This window comes from Macaca mulatta, chromosome 11 (genome assembly GCF_049350105.2).
Source record: "Macaca mulatta isolate MMU2019108-1 chromosome 11, T2T-MMU8v2.0, whole genome shotgun sequence".
In the NCBI taxonomy this organism is placed as follows: Eukaryota; Metazoa; Chordata; class Mammalia; order Primates; family Cercopithecidae; genus Macaca; species Macaca mulatta.
Window position 1 is genome coordinate 109,373,572 of NC_133416.1, and position 14,521 is coordinate 109,388,092.

At 35.7% G+C, this 14,521-nt stretch overlaps 1 protein-coding gene across 5 annotated transcripts in view; it reads right to left on the bottom strand.

Annotated features, from left to right (window-relative positions):
* Window positions 1-3,565: 3,565 nt before the first annotated feature.
* The window catches only part of NUP37 (nucleoporin 37), a 59,414-nt gene continuing 48,458 nt past the window's right edge, over window positions 3,566-14,521 (bottom strand). For 3 of the 5 annotated variants that reach the window (XM_077952483.1, XM_015152529.3, XM_077952484.1), the window contains exons 7-10: window positions 10,899-11,080; window positions 10,371-10,421; window positions 8,576-8,669; window positions 7,751-8,026 (exon numbers count right to left, since the gene is read on the bottom strand). In XM_077952483.1, coding sequence (XP_077808609.1) covers window positions 7,913-8,026; window positions 8,576-8,669; window positions 10,371-10,421; window positions 10,899-11,080 — 441 coding nt within the window. In that variant the 3' untranslated portion in view covers window positions 7,751-7,912. Of the gene's footprint in view, window positions 7,543-7,750; window positions 8,027-8,575; window positions 8,670-10,370; window positions 10,422-10,898; window positions 11,081-14,521 lie in introns of those variants that run through there. The other 2 variants (XM_077952485.1, NM_001260738.1) reach the window with 2 other exon arrangements.

Below are 14,521 nucleotides of genomic sequence, written 5' to 3' on the forward strand. Positions count from 1 at the left end.
AAACAAACAAAAACAACACAGCAACTTTATGGTTATAGTTATGTATAAGTAGCAGGCATTTATATATGTGTATGTGTGTATATACATGTATATGATATGGTTCTATATACAGTTATGGGCCACAAACCATTTCCTCAGTGATGGACTACATATTAGAGGGTGGACCTATTATAGTAAAAGGTATAGTATTTTTACTACACCTTTCCCATGTTTAGATACACAAACACCATGGTGTTACAATTGCCTATAGGATTTAGTACAGTAACATGCTGTACAGGTTTGTGGCCTAGGGGCAATAGACTATCAAAAAAAAAAAATTGTAAAATGGTTTGGTTTTTAGAATGGCAGTTTCTTTGCCTCCTAGGATATTTGATGATTACTGTTCGTCAGTCATCCTTAGCTCCTCAGAGCAGGGCCATTCACATTTTAATAACTGATTTCCAGGACTATTAAAAACAACTATACCTAGAAGTCTTGGCCAACCACTAGATGACCTTTGAAGTATGTACTCTTTCCTTCAGGCTTTCTTGCACTGGTAAAAATGAAAAGTATTGCCAGATTTCATTTACTGTAGTGAATTTTGGGGGCCAAAAAGATTGTAATGAATACTGATTTCAAAGACTATGTGTGCCACCTCCATGTATTCATTTTATAAAAAACTAAGAATTTTTCAATTTCTTGAAATGTTTTCATAAGATTACCAGAAAATTGCTGTTATCACGGGTATAGTCTTGGGTGGGGAAACAATAAAAAATGGTCCCCATTTTTTTTTTTTTTAAATTTCTCCCCGCTTTGCTTCAGGATGGAACAGTTAGAGAGGCATGGTGTTGATTCGTAATAGTGGGAAAATAAAATTAAATGTTTCCCATCCTTATTCCCTCCTCAATCCCATCTCTCAGGAGTGATACCAATAATCTGTTGAGACTTCGTTAAGTGAAGGAATTCTAGCCTTGCTTCAACTGTGTTAAGAATTCATGTTTCCCGTTATTCCTTTTAATTGTTGTGGCTTTCTTAACTTCGTACAGAAAATTGAGTTGTAACCTTATATCCTCTAGGCAGGAGACTTGATTCCACTTTGGAAAGCTAACTCCCTCAAGAGAAGAGACCTAAAGATACTTATAGTCAGCTATTCCCCAGTGAAAGAGCAAACAATCTAAATTATCCTGCCCTCTTTGAGGGGATTGGGAAAAGGTCTCACTGTACTCATTTGTGCTCATAGGACTTTTACTTATGGAGACAACTAAGTGATGACACAGGCCAATGCTACTGAAAGAATTTAGTACTTACAGTTCCCAAGAGGGCACACCATGCCGTGGAAGGCCACAGGGGAAACACGAGTTTGGTCAGGAGAAAGAGGCAGGAGCAAGGGAACTTCTTGGAGCAACCATTACCATTTTTATAGAGCTATGGTACTTTATCTTGAATTCACTGAGTGATATTTTTCCCCTTTTGGTGCAGTAGAAATTAGGTAAACCTCAGTCCTGAATGTTTGCTTAGTTTTGTACACTTTCGTTAGCACTCTGTCCTCTTCATAGAATCACCATCTCCGTTTATTTTTTTTAAAAAGCAGCAAATGATGCCACTATCAGCTGCTTCTAATTAACCTCCCCTGGCTGTGTCTGTAAATGACTCAGCACCTGGATTTCTTAAAGTGGTCAGGTTATTTTGAATCACAACCATATAAAATCACTTAAAACTACTCAGAAGTTCAACACCAACATTTCTTCCCGAAGCTTTGTTTCTAGAGTTCAAAAGGATCATGCTAGAGCCTTTGCTATCAACTTTAAAAAAATAACTGGGCCACAAATTAAAAGCCAGTCAATCCAGGAAAATGGTTCATGGTGTTTTCCAGTATGAGAGCCCTTTTAATAATATTCAAAACATTCTGAAGAACATTGATGATGACTGTGGTTGGACATCTAACATTCACTGAACAAACACATAGACATTGTTGTGGGAAATTGAAAATAGGAATACAGGTGAGCTCTATTGGGAAATTCATCTTAAAATCCCAAATTTTCATTCAAAGATAGTATTTCTCTCCATTTCATTTTCCAGGCTAGGTTCTATTAGTTTTCCTGTAATACATCCTGCCTTAGAAAGTCTTGCCTCCTGTATACCACACAGGAAGGAATGGTTAAAGTACACTGGCTTATTTCCAAACACCAGAGCTAAATCTGAAGACATGTAGTAGATTATCAAGTTGACAAACACACCTCCACATATCTGGGAACACTTTTTTACCCTCTCAAGATTGCTGAGATCTACAAAAGCCACTATCTCTGAATGTGAATGGAGAGTTCCTTGGCTGGGTCATTCCCCTCCTTCCTGTTATGGTGTTTTGGGGAGGAAGTGGAAGATGGCAAGACACCTTAAGTCAAAGTCTGTTGGGAACATGTGAGCAAGTTTGATTTGGGGGCTGTCTATATTATCTCAGGACCCCAGGAGGTCATGGCTTCTAAGAAAAAAGAGAATTTTGCTAATGGTAGCATGAATATAATTTTGAGAAACCCTTGCAATAGTTCCATATTCTCCCAGGTACTTACCAACCAAGGTTGGGGAGCAATGACCCAGGGTTACATGAAAATTATGTATACATAAAAATACATCTTAGTTATTGTGTTAGGTGAGTATAACCAGGGGAAGAGAGAGGTCAAAAACACTGACAGAATTCCGGAATTGTTCCATTGTCTTGGGGTTTAACGTATTTGTGGGTTAAGTCTAGGATGAGGTGAGACTTCTGAAGCAGCTGTCTATATAACCACATCCTGTACTTGCTCAAAATCAAGTGCCAGGAAAATCGTATTAGACCAATCCAATATTAGAGCTCTACAGATTTCAGGTGAGGGGTACTACCACAGATGTTCTCTTGGAATAGGCAATTTGGAGAGAAATGCATTATTAGCTGTTCACAACACAGCTTGAGGTGCTAGTGTCCAAATCTCAGGAGAATCAGCCCTACCGAACATTTGACAAAGTATTTAAAATTCCAGAAAGTCTAATACTTAATGAAATTTTTTTTTTTTTTTGTAGGTTGGAAACCAAAATGAGCTATTACACAGTTACAATAAAATATATCAAGTTATTCTATTTGTAATAAACACCTAGTTTTATTATTAGTGGAAGAAAGTACTAGCAATTAACCAAAGAAACATTAAGATGGTAGAAAGAAGTTCATTAAAAAGTAACTTATATTGGTCTGATTTAAACTTAATGTCAACTAAGACTACTATGGTAAGAAGTGACTTTCTAAGTCAAAATGAACCAAAATGAACTTATTTGGTTATACACTTTCCACCTTTCCATCTTCTTTATCACTATGGTATAATTTATCATTAGTTGCGTCTGGCTTACTTTAGAGGTCAGTTGTCTGGAACTTACTTCCTTTTATGCTGTCTCAAAAACAAAGATTTCCTAAAACAGTATTAGAAAGCTCTTACTTGAGATGGTTGCAAAGATTAACCTTAATTTTGGCCAGGGTTTAATCCTGTCTGAATTTGGCTCAATTATAGGACAACAGCTGTGTTTATAAGATCAAAGTTTTATGTTTAACCACCATTAGAAGCACAGATACCAGCAGCATTTATTGTCTTTTACTACATAGAAACAGAAAGTCAACTCATTACAGCATTATAAATGAAGTTGGTAGAAATGAATATTTCATAAATCTTTAAGTCAAATTGTTTGTAAAGGCTGAGAAACCCGGTGGTCTCCCCATTACTTACTATTTTTCATGTGGATTTTATAAGCTTACATTGTGTTACAAGTCCCAAGGTAGAGTATCCTGTTAGAAATTAGTTTAAAAGGCAAATAGCTGTATAACAGACATGTTACACAGAAATAAGCTGATCCAAGGAAATTTTCAGACAAACAAACGTCACTTGACCCTATATAAGGACAATTTTTTTAATTAAAGTAGTTCAAAGAACAGATGAAAATGTCAGAAAGTCGATTAAATGCTTTTGATTTTCCATGAAATCTGTGCCCAATGCATGCAAAAGGAAGTGCTTATGAGTTTGAGTGATGGAGATATCATAACGTGTGTTTTTTAGCTTTTGTGAAATGAGATCTTCAAAGCTGATACACTAATTATTTTGTTGTGTTACTGTGATTAGGTAACAAATGGTTGCTATAAATTAAAATCATGTTAATAAAAAAATTCTACCTACATTTTAAAGGGCATTATTTCTTTAAATGTATAATTAGAAAAAAATGTTAATTGTTTTGAAATTCTTTTCAAATGCCTGTTAAATGTTTTTCAATCAGCAAGGTGTTAAAATTAAAGAAGCAGAGTGTTCTCTCCTGTCCTTGTTGCTGAGCACACAGTTTGATAAAGATATATCGGAACACAATGCTGCTTCTGAGGACTTGACCAAGCTCTCATGAGGAATATGTGGAAATGGATCATAATTATCATTTTTATTTGGCAAATTTTATTTAGGCTCAGAGCTAAGGCTATTATTACTTGTATGGTATAAAGTTGGGTTAAACTGAGTTTAACTTTTTGAGGTATAGAAAAACATGGAAAATAGTCTAGAGTGACTACTTTTTCTCTCCTAAAAACTATTAAAATCAGTCTTGGGCACAATACTGCCTCATAACTTCCCAATCAGCGTTTCTGGGACAATGTCAGATTTTAGATAATTACAGAAAACCAGGCACAAATGTGCAAACCAGATTTCAATTTCTTCTTCACTGACATGAGATTTAAAACAGCAACAGAAACATTTCTAGGTCAGTGTCAATATGTAGTCACAAATTACCAAAGTAAGAAACAAATTGGAGTGCATGGGTGTGTGATTTTGTGTTTTGGCATGGGAGAGATACTGAAATACTCACAACGTAGAAGCCAAATCATAAAAATGAAATGGGACTTATGATCCCATCATTCTGAAAAATGTAGGATTTAGCTCTGACATCTTGCAGATTTGTGATATCCTGACTTTTGCTTCAATAGTCCTAAATAATACAAGTTTTAGAACATAAGTACAACTTTTTTCACTTTGATGTTTTAAGTGAAGCAATCCTGAGGAAAACTTAAATTTCAACAGAAGAAAAACCCTCTTGGACATATTTATAAACAAACATGGAAAAACTAAAACTGGGACATACAATGTGAAATATCTCATGTTATCATCAGGAATTAGAAGTGATGACCAATAACTAATTCCTCATAAATACTTCCTCGTGTCTTAGTCTAATTTAAACATATTTCGAAGAACAAAGTTTACTAAGAAAAAAATTATACGATTTAAAAATAATTAAACACAATAAAATTTAACAACAAAGTATAAGTTGGAACATGGTCCTGTAGCCTACTATTAAGATCTAAAGAAAGAAAAAGAGGTTAGAGTTCTCAATGCTTACATAGGATAAAGTATATTTCATTTCTGAAACTAACAGGTGTAGGCAACCCTCTCATTTCTTGAGAATGTCTTATCTTACAGTCACTATATTAGTCCACAAATGGAATCACCATTTTCTTCTCTTTGAGGATAACATTTCCTGCCTCTTTTTGGCATAACAGTATACAATCATCATGAGTTATCTTTTTCCAACACAGCTTCCCCTACTAAAATACAGAAGTTCTATTGGGTTTTTTTTTTTTTTTGAGATGGAGTCTCGCTCTGTCACCCAGGCTAGAGTGCAGTGGTGTGATCCTGGCTCACCACCACATCTGCCTCCAGGGTTCAAGCAATTCTCCTGCCTCAGCCTCCCAAGTAGCTGGGATCACAAGCATGCACCACCACGTCTGGCTAATTTTGTTTTTGTATTTTCAGTAGAGGTGGGGTTTCACCATGTTGGCCAGGCCGGTTTTGAACTTCTAACCTCAAGTGATCTGCCCGCCTCGGCCTCCCAAAGTGTTAGGATTACAGGCATGAGCCACCATGCCCAGACCTACTGGGTAATTTTATCAGACAACTTTTATATTTTGGTTAAACCCTTATTCCAGAGAATCCATTTCTTATTCACCCAAGCCCAACATAATCATCTCCCTAATTTCTATCCCTAAATAAAACCCACCCACTTCATACATCAATTTTTCTAAGTATATGACAACAATTTTTGAATACACTGGCCTTAGAGGTGACTTTTTTATTTCTTGGACACATCCTGAAATGACAAATTCTTATAAGAATCACTATTGATAGCCCTTTGGCTATCCTGATGCTTTTAGGAATCCTTGCCCCATCACAGAGAGTCTTAAAGAGAACCATGTCAAAATTCCTTGCTCTTTGCTTTTTACTTTGTTAGTCAAAATCTTATTATGAAGGGGTAAACAAAACCATTTATATCATTTGGTTATAATATTTAACTGTATTAAAAAAATTAGGAAATTGCTATGAAATTTTTCATCTGTACTTTAAAGCATGTAAAAGTTGAACCCAAACATCTACATATTATAAAATTTCGCTGAATTCTTTCTTTTAATTACCTGGAACATTCTCCTATCTCTTAAAAATATCATGTTCTTGATTCTATAATTATTTTAAGACACCTTACGAATAGAAAACTGCAGTAAAAAATATTTACTGGCATTAAACATAAATCTCTAAAACCTCAAAAATAAGACCTACTCATCTCTGAAATAAATAATTTCTATACATCTCTGAACCGTGTGACAGACACATACTAGGTACTTTCATTCACCTTTATTTAATCTTCACAGCAACTCCACAAAACAATGATTTCTATGGGTACTTTACAAGAGGAAGTGAAGCTTCAAAGAGGGTATTAACTTGCAGGAATGGGCAGTTTGTCAAAATGTATTGAATTCTGTATGTGACTGACAAGCAGAACCATAATTTTATATGCTTCTGACTGTACCATGATGTATCCCCAAAATGTGATACAGCTGTCTTAGATAATGTTGATTTTAATGATCTTTGAGAGGGTGAACGTAGTTCCATTGCCAATAGGTCCCATCTCAAAAACACTTAAGTTTCTTGGTAAGAACAGTGAAGATTCATAAAAAGGAGGCTGTTAAAGGGATACACTAGAAGTCATTTTGATCCCATATACCACATGTTCTAAGACTCTTAAAGCACCTAGTCCAAAGGAATCTGCATATAATAAACAGGGTTAAGTAATATAATCAATTACATATTTAAGAAACTGAAAACCATTTTTTACATTGAGTATACACACACACACACACACACACACACACACACACACACACACACACACTCAACAACCACTTCCGGAGTACCCTAAGATATTTTTTTCTCCTTTGATTTTTTTTTTTCTTTTGAGATAGTCTTGCTCTGTCGCCCAGGCTGCAGTGAAGTGGCACGATCTTGGCTCACCGTAACCTCTGCCTTCCAGGTTCAAGTGATTCTCCTGCCTCAGTCTTCCAAACCATGCTTGGCTAACTTTTTAATTTTTATTTTTTTAGTAGAGATAGGGTTTCACCATGTTGGCCAGGTTGGTCTTGAACTCCTGCCCTCAAGTGATCCACTCCCTTCGGCCTCCCAAAGAGTTGGGATTACAAGTGTGAGCCATTGCACCTGGCCTTTTTTTCTGTTGATAAATGGGTCCCTGAGAATTAGAAAAACAGCATACACTCAAAGTACAGAAAATAGGTACACTTTAAATATTCCTTTTCTGATAAACTCAAAAGCATTATTTTTCCTTGGTCATCTCTTCTCTGGAGGTCAGTTGCTGAATCAATATATGATTTTATAAGATTATTAAAAACAAAATATATATATACACACACACACACACAAACAGAGTAGAAAAATAATTTTTCAAATCATTCACATTTTATTTAATAAAAGCAACTAAGACATTTTCTAAAGTATATGGTATATTTGATATAAAAATTCTTCAAAATATGTACTATAGAAATTCTTCAAAATATGTACTAAAAATACAAAGTTTGTGAATCTAAGGTACAAAGAAAACTTTATACTTCAGTCACCCAAAACAACAGCTTGTGGTCTCCTCCAATTACACACAGAGGGAGAGTTCGATGCCAGGACAGGCCAGATCCAACGGCTACAGAACCCATGAGGATGGGCTATAAAATATGTGAAGAATTAAAGAAGCACAGTAAGTCCCCAAAATTAATAAATAAAAATGACTTGCAAAAATACAAAATGCATTGATAATTTATCTTTGTAGCAGAAACAAAATTTAAAAATATGCCCCCTTACAGGTGAAATACACATTATTGATATGCAGCTGGAACATGGGATACAATCCATGTATGAATAACTGGTACAATCCAGACTCCATTTTTGCAGTCTACACCAACCAAACAAGCAAAATTAATGTATTTAAATAAAGAAGAAAATATAAAAGTGACAGAAGAAATAAAAAGCTTCTTACATGAATATTGGCCAAAAAAACCTGTTGTCACTGGTAATGCAAACATCAAAAAAAAAAAAAACACACACACACACACACATAAAAAACAAAAACAAATGAACCACCTTTTCTTGCAATTTAAGCAGGTAACAAACATAAATGTCTTTAGTTAACAAATTACAAATTTGGGGCTATGAGTGGAAAAGTCAAAAACACAAATTAAGAAAAGCACATATGTTACAAAACATTTCCACATTACCTGAGGGTGTCCTAAATGATGAATTTGAAACTGGCTTGCCATTTTGCCAGGATAACCAGTGGTTGCAAACAGATTTTCACTAATTGTGGACCACCTGTGAAACAAGGAAGCATAAAATTAAGTATTGTATCCTATAGATAACGACAAGCTTTTCCAAAGCGGGTTTTTTCTTTTTCTTTTTTTTAAGAGACAGGGTCTTGCTCTGTCACCCAGGCTGGAGTGCAGAAGTGCTAACAAAACTCACTGTAGCCTCAAATTCCTGGGCTCAAGTGATCTTCCCACCTCAGCCTCCCTAGCAGTTGGGACTACAGGTGTGTACCACGATGCCCAGGTAAGTTTTAATTTTTTTTTTTTTTGGTAGAAATCGGGTCTTGCTATCTTGCCCAGGTAGATCTCAAAGTCCTGGCCTCAAGTGATCCTCCTGCCTTGGTCTCCTGAAGTGCTGGGATTATAGGTGTGAGCCATAGCACCTAGCCAGAAACAGGTTTCTTTTTGTATAAAACCAGTGATTTTAATAATCCTAAATTTGTTAATATGTCTTTACAATTAGACTGGGAATTCGAGGAAAATATTCCATAAATATTTTCTCATATTATTAAGTATTTATGAAGTGCTTATTTTGTGTCATTTCATTAAGTTCCAAAGTTACACAAGGTTAATACAATCCTTTTTTTCACAACCAAAGGGGTAACAGTGTGGTAGAAGACACAAATAAGGTATCAAATACGACAGTCATTCTGCCCATTTTCTATGCTAACTGAACCCCAACTTTGTTCAGGGCACAGTGTGTCCAACCCTAGGGGATTAGACATAATTAGTTTAAGGCAGTCATAGCAATCTCCCATAAAAGGAGAGGGTTCCTTCTTCTCCTCTTACTTTTTTTTTGTTTAATTCTTCGGCAAATGGAGTACATCTCTTATGCCTGGAACTCTCATAGCCATCTTGTAACTATGAAGCAACAAGTCCCAAATCCTTGCCATTAAGAATAGCAGAGGGAAAGGATGAAAAGGGTCTGAGCTCTTGATGACAGTGATGAGCTGCTAAACAAGCCCTGAGACTACCTCCTCTAGACTTATAAGTACCATAGCTCATTGATTTTAAAAATGATGTATACTCGCTCATTGGCGTATATTTGTTCACACATCTCTGAAGTCAGGATATCTCTTATGATCCACGGCATTCTTACATTTAGTTGAATGTATTTTATTCTCAACAATGGTACCTCTAAGTTCTACAACTTTATTGGGGATATTTTAATATCCCCAATATATTGGAATATAGCATATAATAAAATTTCACTGGTTTTAGTCTCTCATTTAGTTTTGCTGTTCCTTAAAAAGCAGAAATAATAGCTTAATGACCACACGGTACAATGGAGTATTATGAAAAAGAACAAGGTAGACATGTATGTTAATTTAAGTGAAAAGCAAAAACACATCGCAGAGATATACTATCTAGCATGGTTTCATTTAACACACAATAATAAAGTTTATATACATGAATATGGGCTCCCCTACATTTACATCCTTAACAGCACAGAACAATCAGGAAGCATAATATATTCCAAATTGTTGGGGTGGTAGTGGTGGAGTGGTTACATGTTTTTCTGTGTAAAGAAAATATCTGGAAAACAAATCAACTCCTTGTCTAGACCAAAAGACACAATCGATGACTTAGTTGTAATCAGGGCAAAAAACAACTCAGTGCAAAGAAGAGAACTACAAAAGTATCCCAGTGGTGGCACAGCACGACATCAAAAGATCAAATCACAGCTCTGACAAAAATGGTACATTACCTGAATAAGCAGGCTCGATCCATGTGAACAGGTCTCTTATTTTGAGGATAACTAAAAGATAATATTTTGCATTTTATGAATTATGTGTTAGACTCAAGTGGGTGAACTTAAGGTTTAAACGGTATTTGCTCTTTATAGGACAGAATGTCCAATGTGTTTAAACTATAATAAATCCTAAACAAGCAATCAGTTAAAACAGATGAAATACAATAAAGACATGACTTAGAACCACTGCAGGGAACCATCATGCAACAGGGTCGGTGTTTTTCTTATTTTCCAATATAAGTAAACATTGCACAGATCCAAGATTTCCTCTTTTGCACTGTCCTTTCTGGGTTACTCCCAGAGTAAATCTGGATAGCAACTTTATGTTATGTAAAAATCCATAGCTCTGGCCTTCTATAGGAGAGACTTGTTTTCGCTTGACAGTGTAGTCTCAGGTATAACAGGATGGACGAGTGGATCATTTAGCAACAGTTACTGCCTTTTTTTTTTTTTCTGTAATAGACAAACATATCAAGAAAGTACCTGGACCGAGTAATATCCCAAATTAACCAATCATTTCCTGCAACGGCTCCAACTTTGAAGGTGTTTTTTAAGCACCAGTGTGCTGACATTAATGGCACTTGTTCTGATTCAAGAGATAAAATAGCCTGTTGGGCCAAAAGATCATAAAATCGGATTGTTCCATTCTTCTCTGCAACCATTAGCTGTAAGACAGAAAAATAAAAAGAAACTCAATCACTTATCTCACTAACTATACCTGAAGTATCAGCAGAGATTCACTGTTGTACGGTAAAATGTAAACACTTGCAATATACAGGTTGAGCATTCCTCATCTGAAAATCTGCAATGCTCCAAAAACTAAAACTTTTTGAGTGCCAACATGATGCCACAAGTGAAAAATTCCACATATAAGCACTTAACACAAACTTTGTTTCATGCACAAAATTATTTTAAAAAGTTATATAAAATTATCTTCAGGTCATGTGTATAAGGTATACAGGAAACATAAGTGAATATCAAGACTTGGCTCCCATTCCCAAGATTTCTCATGTATATGCAAATATTACAAAATGCAAAAAATTCCAAAATCTGAAACCCTTCTAGTTCCAAGAATGTCAGATAAGGATCCTCAACCTATATTACAGATGGCAGATCAAATATAAAGGAAGTAAGAGGCTATGTAAAAATCTCCAGAGAATATTAAAAACCTTAGAGAAAACTGGCAAGATAAACGATTCAAGATTTGGCTGGGTGTGGTGGCTCACACCTGTAATCCCAGCACTTTGGGAGGCTGAGGCGGGCAGATCACTTGAGGTCAGGAGTTTGAGATCAGCCTAGCCAACATGGTGAAACCCCGCCTACACTAAAAAAAAAAAAAAAAAAAAAATAGCTGGGTGTGGTGGCACAAGTCTGTAATCCTAGCTACTAAGGAGGCTGAGGCGGGAGAACTGCTTGAACCCGGGAGGCAGAGGTTGCAGTGAGCCGAGATCGCGCTACAGCACTCCAGCCGGGGCAACAAGAGCGAAACTCCATCTTTTTTTTTTTTTTAAAAGAAGGTTCGAGATTTGGTAGAATTTTAAGTGATGATGTATGGTCACTAAGAAGAGATCAATTTAACAATTCCTTCTGCGAAAAGTTACTTTTAAGTAAGTTAGTTATGTTGTCTAGAAAGAATACCTAAGTATGTATCTCTCAAGAGAGACAGACATTTATGTGTTACGCATACTTACGCAACTCAAGTTTGTTTCTAGAATGGAAGGCAGGGCAGCAGAGTTAAAGAGCACAGACAGGCCGCTTCCTTCACTTATAAGCTGAGTGACTGCCATGTGACTGGCAGCTTTCTCATTTCTAAAATGGAGATGGGAGGATAAGAATGGCTACAGGATTGTTGTGATTATTAAATAGTAATGTGTGTAAAGTACCTCAATGTAATGCTTGACAAATAGTAGCCACCCACTCAAAAAATAGTAGCTATTACTTCACTATTTCCTTTATTCTAAGATACCATTGACTTAAGATGTTTAATACATTGATAAGTTTTATGTGTGAAATACTTTATCAAATGCACAAATTAATTATAATGTGAATTCCAATTTTACAAAATAATAAAATGTGAAAAAATTTTTCTTGATCTCAAGGAAGCATGGCATTGGTATACCCATTTGTGGGAGATAAGGTATGAGATTGCTATTAGTGCATGAATAGTTGATGCCTGAATAAAATGCTTTTCCACTCTCTACATCTCTGTAAAGTTCTTACTTTTAAACAGTGTTCTTTTAATTCTGGTTCTATTTAGTTGAAAAATCCTTGAGGGTGTAAAGTAGTAGTGGTACATTGGTAAGAATGTGGGATTTGGCATCAAAAATCCTGAGCTGTACCATTTAATCTGTTGAGTAACCTGGAGTTAGCTTTCCTATCTGTAAAATGGAGGATAATTATATCAGAGTCAAAAAGTTACTGTATGGCTAAAATGTGATTGTTCTTTAAGAATGTACTTTTGTACTTTCCTAAACACATAAAACATCATTTATTCTACTATTCATCTAACAGGCTTTTACTGAGCATCTATTTTATACACACATACGGATAGTCAATTTTTCAGGGTAGTTTGTTGTTATAAAGTTGCTGCAAACACTCAATTAGTGAATACTGAACCATTAGGGAAATACACAGTTAGGTTCCCTGCCAGCCTGTGGTCACAACCTTTTTGATGACTGATCAATATGTAGCTTTTAAAAACTGTTTTTTTTAAAAGATATCTTAATATATACTGATTCATTAATATAGACCTCACCATGAACAGTGCTATAACTCATGCCTAAACAAACCTTACCTAACATTATTTATTTTCTTCATAAGGCACATCACAGCCTTCTTTTACTTAGAACACTAGACAGCACTACATTACTGTGCTTGGGGATGATTTTACACAGCAAAATTTTACACAGTAAAATTACCCACAAAAAGTACAAAAATGTTAAAAATGTGGCACTAAACTGACGAGGAAAAGACACCTATTTACAGTATGAAAGCTAAAATAAGAAGCCAGAGCTCACCTTGTTCAACCTAAGCTGAGCAAGTGCACATAAGCTGACTCAAACCTTTTGTTGTTCTGTGCTCCCTGCGTATGTCTGTGACTAAGGAAGTGCTATGAGTATTGATTTTGGGGTTACAAATAAAGTTTAGTGAGGAGGGAAATTCAAAAATGCAAAATCTGTGAATAATGAAGATCTACTATATATAAACATACAAAAAACACTATATTAATTCCAACAGAAGTCAAAGATAAAGGACATATTCCTTGATCTCAAGAAACTTTCTATCTAGAAAAGAGAATTATGAAAAAATCGGACAATAATTTAAGGCAAAATGCTCTAGAGTACAAAAAGGAATTATTCCAGAATATAGACAAGGTTTGGAATTACAGTATTCTTAGAAGAAGTGGAATTTGAAATTATTTTTATTAGCCAGGCGAGGTGGCAAGTGCTTGTAGTCCCAGACACTCAGGAGGCTGAGGCAGGAGGATCACCTCGCCCTGGGAAATAGAAACTGCAGTGAACTATGATTGTCCTGCTGCCTCCAGCTTGGGCCACAGAGTGAGACCCTGCCTCAAAAACAAAACAAACAGAAAACAGAAATGATTCTTTAAGAACAGGCAAATGTTAAGATAATACTAATGCTACTAACAATAAATACAATGAGGTCAATGACAAACATACAACAAAAACAAGTACAACACTGAGGTGAGAGCTTTACATGTCTGCTTTATTTAATGCCCTAAGCTACTGTATGAGGAAATTACTATTGTTAATCCCATTTTTCAGATGAGACTGTGGCTCAAAGTGATTTATGTGATTTGTTCAAGGTATCAACCCTAGCCCATGATGGAGCCTGGATTTGAATTCAAGTCTGTTTAACTACAGTGCACACATGTTCCTTGCTACAAAGCTAGGCTGCTGAAGACTGGTGAGTGGTCTAGTGTGCTATAGTCTGGAGTGGGGAAGGATCAGAAAAGGTAAGAGAACCAGGAAGATTTACCAGGACCTAGTAAAAATATTTGATATTTTGAGAGTGACTTGAAAGATCTTGCGAATTTCAGGTATGACTTATGGACTATGGAAGGGCTAAGACTACCTGAGCCTGGT